The 7961-nt window shown below is 55.2% G+C and overlaps 1 protein-coding gene across 1 annotated transcript; it reads right to left on the reverse strand.

The window, feature by feature from the left end:
• Positions 1 to 893: 893 nt before the first annotated feature.
• CCDC177 (coiled-coil domain containing 177) lies at positions 894 to 7128 on the reverse strand. Its single transcript, XM_055817792.1, is given in 3 exon segments — positions 894 to 5169; positions 5171 to 5828; positions 6419 to 7128. Coding segments are annotated over 3 exon segments (2400 nt in total). The 5' UTR covers positions 6870 to 7128; the 3' UTR covers positions 894 to 3878.
• Positions 7129 to 7961: the final 833 nt, after the last annotated feature.

The following is a 7961-nucleotide window of genomic DNA, read 5'->3' on the forward strand; positions in this document are numbered from 1 at the left end:
TATCTCAACTTCAGAAACCCCGTGAAGGTTCAGAGTGTTTTCACCAGGCCAACTTCTAGCAGTAGTCCTGGTCAATGGGCAGTAGTAAGCAGCACAGTGGCTTTCAAGCCAAGTTAGAGGTGTGTCCACATGTCAGCGTTTGGCTTTAGATTTGAATGTTTAGTGGCACTGGATCCAGATTTTGGGTTGTCTTGTCAGATCTGTGGAATCCAACATGAAACCTGGAGCTAGACTCCAAGTGTTAAGGAACTGAAACCTGGGAACTTGATGCTAGCTGGATCTAAAATGCATTATCAGTCACACAAGTTTCCTGGTAACTGTGCTTTCGCTGCTTGCTGTTGCTTTTAAAGTGCAGGTATTTCAAGGTCTAGTGATCACTCTGCAGTACGCATGCAAGTGCCCTAGAAGCAAAGTCTTTATTATAACCTTATAATACAGTGATAGTCTAAAAAGTGTTTTCTAATCCCAGAAGAGGACCAATCTAAGTTATCTTTCTGCAGGACCTAACCAAATGTCATCAGCCTCTCCTCCGCTCTAAAGAAGCTGTGATCTACTTCTGAGCTGTGAGGTTAATATGTTGCTTGCTTTGATTTTTAGTTCTCCTCAGCTTGCAGCTCAGTATCGAAAATGCCAAATAAGCTTCATCTAAAAGGGCCATACTTTTTATATGTGTCCCAGGGTTTAATTTCTGTTCCCACACAAATCCAACAGTAAAACTCCTTCTCAAATAAACAGAAGCATAAGTAGACCCAAAAAAATACCTCTCATGCCTCCACCCAACTGACTTAAATTTTCCATGCTGCAATTTTAAACAACTCACAAACTCAATTGACTTTCACAGACTTTGGACTGGAAACACTACAGAAATAAAAAATATCCACACACAGATTAATGTCTTTTGAAAAAAAATATTTTTTTCTTAGATTTCACATTCAAAACTTGAGCTGCACACTGCACAGTACAGGAACAGTATTTTGCGAATCCAATTATCACCAAGTAGGAGTGTTTTGATTAGTTCAGCTGTAGCCCCAAAATGTCAAACTCAGTCAGCAGCAGGAGATGGACCCTAGGTGTAATTACAGTCAGTGACCAAGACATGTCTCCTGGGCTGTAAAACATGCTTAGCCTACCCTGGAAATGCCCCATCAGAGGGAGGTTTGGACAAAGCCTTCAGGTAACTGCAATAGACCTTTACGGGAAAACTGCTGTTCTAGAGACTGTGTCTGATCATTCACCCAATGGATTTTGCTTTCTTTCCATTTTCCAGCTCTCCTGTTTGCCCTCTGCTAAATGAAATGGACCAAGCAGTGAATTTCAACCACAGTGCAATGACGTGGGGAGCAAAAGCCCTCACATCCCTGCTGGCAGGCTTTCTTTACAGCCCCAAAGGCTACAAACAAGATGACGTGTTGGCTATACTGGAGTCACTGCAGGTTTTATCCCAACTCTAGTGTTGCCAGACATCTCTTTTCCAGGTCTTTTCAGCGACAAGGGCACACATTGACCTCAGCAGTATGGAAAACACATGAAGACAACTCTTTTTTTAGCAAGCATCTTGTCCGGTGTTACAACAGGACTGGTTTCACAGCTCAAACCGATTGCCGTTTTGAGGATGAAGGTGAGGGGACAGACTCCTAGCTGGAAACAGTAACACAGCTGTCCTTCCCACAGCTACTGATATTTTTAGATATTGGTGGTAATTAGTGCTTTTCACCAATGGATATGTTTTATTTTAATAACTACTTAAATAAATTAATAACTAAATAAATAATAAATAAGTACTTTGTGCTTTGTTAGCATCATTTGTCCGAAGTCTTTGGAGAAGACGTTTTTGCCAATATGAGTGTTACTATTTCCTACAAGTCCCAGCAATCCCAAAAGCCTGACTCTGCTTCCATTTATATCAATAGGAGCAAACCCAGCCCCCAAGGACTTGTCTGGCATTACACAACCAGCCGACGATGGAGCAAACACGGCTCAGGTGCCCCAATTCCCACTTTGATGCTGCCTGCCCTCAACAGCACCAATTGTACCATGATTCAAAGAAGAGCAAGTTCCATCAAAACCCAAGAAAATCCCAACTTGCTTCATTTTCAACACTGTTTGTATGTCTCTGGCCATGCAGGGCACGAGATTGTGCTTGGTTGACTGTTGTTGTTGCTGTTCATGTAACACCTTCCTTAAAGCTTTCCAAGAGGTTTTTGGCCTGCTGTCACCTCCTGGGAAATTCTGGTAAGTATCCCATGCACGCAGGACTGCATGTTTGTGCCACACGTCAATCTCCTTCTGGTTTTCTCTTCTACTGTGTTTTATGTCAGGGACACCCTCAAGGAAACAAGATCCTGGCTGTTCTTGCTGCTTCTCCCCCATGTTCCAGGACTGATGCCATCACCACAGCAACCTAGCATGGAGTCACTTATGGCTGAATGAAGAGCTGGTGCCGCCCAGAGCCGGAAAAAACCAACAGAAAATGCCGGTTTGGGTGTGTGCTTGGAACTCCAACCCAGCAGAGAGTAAACATGGACACCTGGAGCAGAACAGTGCCTTACTTGAATGCTGTACTTGAATGGGGGTAGGTAGGCTTTTCACATTTCCAGTGCACTAACAGCAGAAGGACTCAGTTCCCTCTAAATGGTATTGAGTTATAAAAAAAAGCCATGATCCCCATCTAAGAGAATCTGTAATGTACCTTATTTTGTGCATGTACTCATTCTTGTGCCCTATATGAGAATACAACTGTTAGCACCAGTGGAAAGATAAATGCTGCCCTGCTCAGTAGACAATGATAAGAGCTGGGTGAGCATCTCATTGATGCAGCTCATAGAATCATTAGGTTGGAAGGGACCTCTGGAGGACACCTGGCCCAACCTCCTGCTCAAAGCAGGCCAAGTTGGATAAGGTTGTTAAGGGTCTCCTTGAGTTCTGAGAATTCCCAAGGGTGCCAATTTCTCTATGCAGTATTTGCAGATTTCCATTTACAAATGATCCACATTTGCCACGAAGGCCAGATTCCACAAGTTCATTCATTTATATCTTAATAAGTGGGTTGTGTGGGTGTCCATCAGTTCATGGACTGCCCACAAAATTCTCTCCTACTCCCCCTCCTGCAAAAGAAAAGAAGAAATTGTACAGACATTTGCAAGAGAAACTTGGAAAGGAGTAGAGGCAAGGAAACCTGGAGGGGGCAAGAGCTGCAAACAGCAAAAGCAAAATTGTGTTTGTGAGCAGGTCTAACAGCTTCTGCCCTGCTCTGATCATAATGTCTACTTACATGGTGTTACTAAGTCTCAATCTGTGCTTTCTCTAGCTCGGTACCAGCAGTGGGTAAGGGGCACCCAGGGGCATATGGCATTCTGCACTCCAGCCCTCCTTGCCTTTGGCATGGAAGTGCAGTGGCTTTGAAAAATACAGCCCTGTAACTTTAAACCAAACTGCCTGTCACTCAAGCCAGAATCAGCTGGGGTGGTTTTGGTTCTTAGTCAGTAGGCTCTAGCAGTCAGTAGTCTCTGTTGTCTGCATTTCCAGCTGAAAAGAGTGCAGCTCTAGCCAGCTCTGGTGTAGACGATCACTTGGTAACTCACAGGCTTCAAGCAGACTTCTGCAGACCTCTGAGAAAATACTTGTGCTTGTGGGGCGGAGGACAAAAAAACCTGGCTTCCCCTCTGTAAATATGACTGGGGTCAGTCCTTAAAACACGCCCAGAACAAAACCGTATTTTAAACAGTATGTGAAATAGCTGCCACATTTTTGTGCGGTACCTTGCTCCCCCCAAATAAAAAATTAGGATGGTTGTTGGTTGTTCTTGATTTTTAAATGTTAACGTGGAGGAGCTTTCTGATGCTTTATGATGGGCGACCACTCACCCACGACAAGACCTGTCATTTCTTATTCAGGTGGGCATGCAGTTCTGCTTCCAAGGCCATCTTGTCAAAGGTGCGCATGTTCGTCTCCTCCCGTACCTTTTCCCGGACGTGGAAAGACGCCCGAGCGACAGACCTGGCATTTTCTAGCACAGTCGTCTTCTCCTTGAAGATCTGCTCGCTCCTCTCCAGCTTCCTCTCTATAGAGAGGAGAATCTCCCTGCGCCGCAAGTCCTCATACTGTTCCACCTTTTGCTTGTTCATCTTCTGCACTTTCTCCTTCTCCAGACGGCTCAGGACCACCTTGCGGGCTTTTTCTTGGACAGCCTCTTCAGCCACCTGGGCAGCATGCTGGAGCTTTCTCTCTGTCTCTCTAGCCAGGGCCTCCAAGTGCTCCTTCTGCTCCCTTTCCTTCTTCTCTGCTGCCAGTTTGGCTCTCTGAATCTGCATGTCCTCCCGCCTGGCCTTCTCCCTCAGCTCCTGGTTCCTCTTCTCCACTAGCTGTTCATAGTTCTCCTGAGCCTTCGTCAAACTCATCTCCAGGGAGGCCTTCAGCATTTCCTTCTCTTCTGCCTCTTGCTTGGCCAGTTCCTTGAGCAAGGCCTCATGCTTCAGCTTCTCCGCTTGGTTGAGCAGTTTCTTTTGCTTCTGCAGCTGCACCTCCTTCTTCAGTCTCTTCTGCGCGGCTGTGGACAGCTTCTCTTGCAGGAGCTGCTCCTCTCGCTCCCGGTGCTCCTTCTTGCCCTCCTCCTTCGCCTTCAGGTTGTGCTCTTGATGGAGCTTCTTCTGCTTGTCCTCTCGGATGGCCCTCTCCAGCCTCTCCCTCCGCAGCCGCTCTTGCTTCTCCGCTTGCTCCCGCCACCTCTCCTCGCATACCATGCGCTGCCTCTGCTTCAGCAGGGCGGCTTCCTCCTGCTCCTGGCTCAGCCTCCCCCTGCGCTTCTCCACCTGGCTCTCCCACATCCGCTGGCCCTGCAGGAGGGCCCTCTGCTTCTCCTTCTCCTCCTGCTCCTTCCGCTGCTCGGCCAGGCGCCGCTGGCTGTCCCACTGCAGGTGGGCCGCCTGCCGCTGCTCCCGCAGGAGGCTGGCCTCCTGGTGCTTGGCGATCATCAGCGCCGCGATCTTCTTGTCCCTCTTGGGCACCTCCGAGAGGCCCTTCCTCCTCCTCACCTCCCTGACGATCCTCTCCACCCGCTGGGCCGTCTCGGGCGAGTGGCTGAGGTCGCCCAGGCTGAAGCTGCGCCCCAGCAGGGAGCCGGCAGCGGCGGCAGCCCCCCCCCGGCCCCGGCCGCCCACCTTGCCCCCCCCGCTCCCGCAGGCTCTCCCCGCTGTAGGAGGACGAGGCCCCCGACTCAGACGAGGTCTTGCCCCAGCTGCCCTCGCGGCGCTTCTGCAGCGAGTCCAGGGAGTGGCTCTTGGCCTTGGTGCCCGCTGGTGCCCCGGCCTTCCCCCCGCCATGGGGCCCGGGTGCCCCGGCCTTCCCCCCGCCAAGGGGCCCGGGTGCCCCGGCGGCGGCAGCGCGGGGGGCGAGGCGGGCGGCGGGCGAGGGCGGCAGGCTGCCTAGGGGCGCGAGGATCCGCCTCTTCTCCTCCCGGATAATCCTCTCCCGCTCCTCCCGGCACTGCTGCAGCTTGCGGCGGCGCTCCCGCTCGTAGGCCTCGTAGAGGCCGGCGGCCACCCGCATGGAGCGCCCGGGGGCCTCCCGCAGCAGCTCCCCCAGCGCCCGCGGCAGCAGCTCCACCGGCCGCACGGCGCAGCGGGCGCAGGCTTCCAGCGACCGCGGGCTGGTCAGCACGTACCGGCTGCCCTCCGCCGCCGCGCAGTCGAAGTTGTACAGGTCCAGGTGCAGCAGCGGCGACTGCTCCCCGGGACGGGCCGCCTCTGCCCCCGCCGCCGCCGCCGCTGCCCCCCCGGGCGCCGGGCAGGGCTGCGAGGGAGGCTCAGCCGGCGGCTCCACCATGACTCGGCCTGCAGGGGAGAGAGCGGCGGCGGGTGAGCGGGGCGGCGGGCGGCGCGGACGGGCCCCTTTGTCCCCCGGACCGGCGCAGGGCGGCGGGGCCGCACCGGGGGTGGCCGGGCGGGGGGAGCGCCGCCGGGCTGCGGCTGTGGAGGGAGGGGGGCGGCGGTGAGGCGGGTCTGGCGGGCGGGCGGGGGGGGGGGCGTCGGGAGCGTGCGCTCGGGCCCGGGGGCGGGGGGGAGGCTTTAAGGTGCGTGGGCTGTGCGTGGGGGCGTCCGGGGTGACGGGGGCGTCTGGGGTGACCGGGGGTACGAACAGAGACCCTGCGGCATGCGCGGGCAGCGGGCGCGGGCCGGTCTGGCAATGAATGGGGGGGCCCGGCGCGATCCTGGGACGGGGTGGGGGTGCTCGGGCTCCGAGCGAGGGGGCCTGCCGTGCACCGGGATGGGCGGCGCGGCGGCCGGGGGCGGCCGCGGGAATGAGGATGGGGGTGTCGGGCAGGGCTGGGTGCGGGACCGGGACCTCCGCTTCAAACCGGTGCCCGCGGCGCAGGACGGAGCCCCGGCCCCCTGCAGCACTCGCCCCCTCCCGCAGCACTCACCGGGCCGGTGCGGCGGGCAGCCCCGCGCTTTGTCTCGGTGCCGGCAGCCTCGGCGATCAGGCGGGCGGCGGCGGCTCCTCCATCGCAGCCCGGTCCCCGCGCGGCACCCCCACCTCCGGGGCGGCGGCGGGCACGGTGCCCGCCCGCAGGCTGCGGCGCCCCGCGCTGCCCGCTGCAGGCCCCGCACGGGGGGCGGGCGGAGGCGGGCGCGGGGGGAACCCGCCCCGCAGCCCCGCGGCGGGGCCGGGCCGGACCGGGGGCAGCGCCGCTGCCGGCCGGGGGTCCCGCCCTCCGTCCCCCCCCGCCGCGGGGGGCCGGGCCGGGCGCTGCGGCCACGGGAGCGGCGGCGGGCGGCAGACGGCCGGGCCGCCCGGCGTGCGTCCGTCCCTGCAGGCGTCCCTGTGTGCGCATCCCTCCGGCCTTCCCCGCACCTGCCCGTCGGGGCGCGCATCCTTCCCTGCAGACCTTCCCCATGTCAGCGGCGCTGCCTGGGTCGTGCCCCCTGTTTTTCACTGTGCCTGCACACAAACTAGCCCGTCTGCATTTACAGTTAATATAAACAAGGATAAAAGAGGTGTAAGAAGGAGGAGGGGATGCTAACCCAGTTTTACGGATGGCAGGCTGAGCCACTGGGAGATGAAGGTGCCTGCCTTGGGCCACCTGGGGAATTTGTGCCAGAGCTGGGAAGGAAAGCACTTGCGTTCTCAAATTTCAGTTCAAAGCCGTTTCCAGCCGTGAAACCCTGTTCCCTTTAGTGCCAATGCAAGCTGTTGTGTGCTGCAGGGATGTGTCAGGGCTGACAAGGGAAGGAGCTAGACTAGAGTGATGTTACAGTGCACCTTTTCAGGTACCCACTTTGAACATGCTGGTTGCAGTTACTTTCATAGATTCACGTGTTTCTACAGGGATCTTGGGCTCAAACCTCAGTGGGGCTGAAGAATGCCTTGTGCTAGAAATACCAAAAAGAAGGGTGGCGGGGATCATTGCCGGTTTTGGAGCTGCAGAGCATCTGTGCCACATAGTGGAGCAACTCTGATTTTGTCAGGCAGAGGACAGTAGTAGCAAATGCACCACTAGCCACTGTGTTACTTTCAGCAATTTCTTGTTTAACCTCTGCAGGTGTAGCTTAATCTGCTTTGCTTTGACAAGAAGGGACATGGCACTCACCAAAGGATTGCCAGGATGGGCCAGGACAAGTGTACAGAGCAACAGAAGGACCCAAGAAAGGCCTAGGGAGTCCTTGTCAGAAAGCTGAAGATCTGCAGGTTGGTTGTGGTTTCATATTGTACAGACAAGGACTTTGGATTGTGCTTATTCCCGTGCTGATGGATGCACACAGTAGTGATGTATCTGTACTGAGTGGGCAGGCTCCACCAATAAACTGTATTGACTAATCTGATCTCATTCATTCATCATCATCATAGTCTGCAGGGGATGGTTATAAAGCTTGGCAATTAGTTATGTGAAAAATCCTCAGGTCAGAGAACAGCTCTCTGCTGTCTGAGGAGCTCAGCTCACTGGCTGATGGGGGTAACCATTAATA

The sequence above is a fragment of the Falco peregrinus genome, chromosome 1 (genome assembly GCF_023634155.1).
Source record: "Falco peregrinus isolate bFalPer1 chromosome 1, bFalPer1.pri, whole genome shotgun sequence".
Taxonomy (NCBI): domain Eukaryota; kingdom Metazoa; phylum Chordata; class Aves; order Falconiformes; family Falconidae; genus Falco; species Falco peregrinus.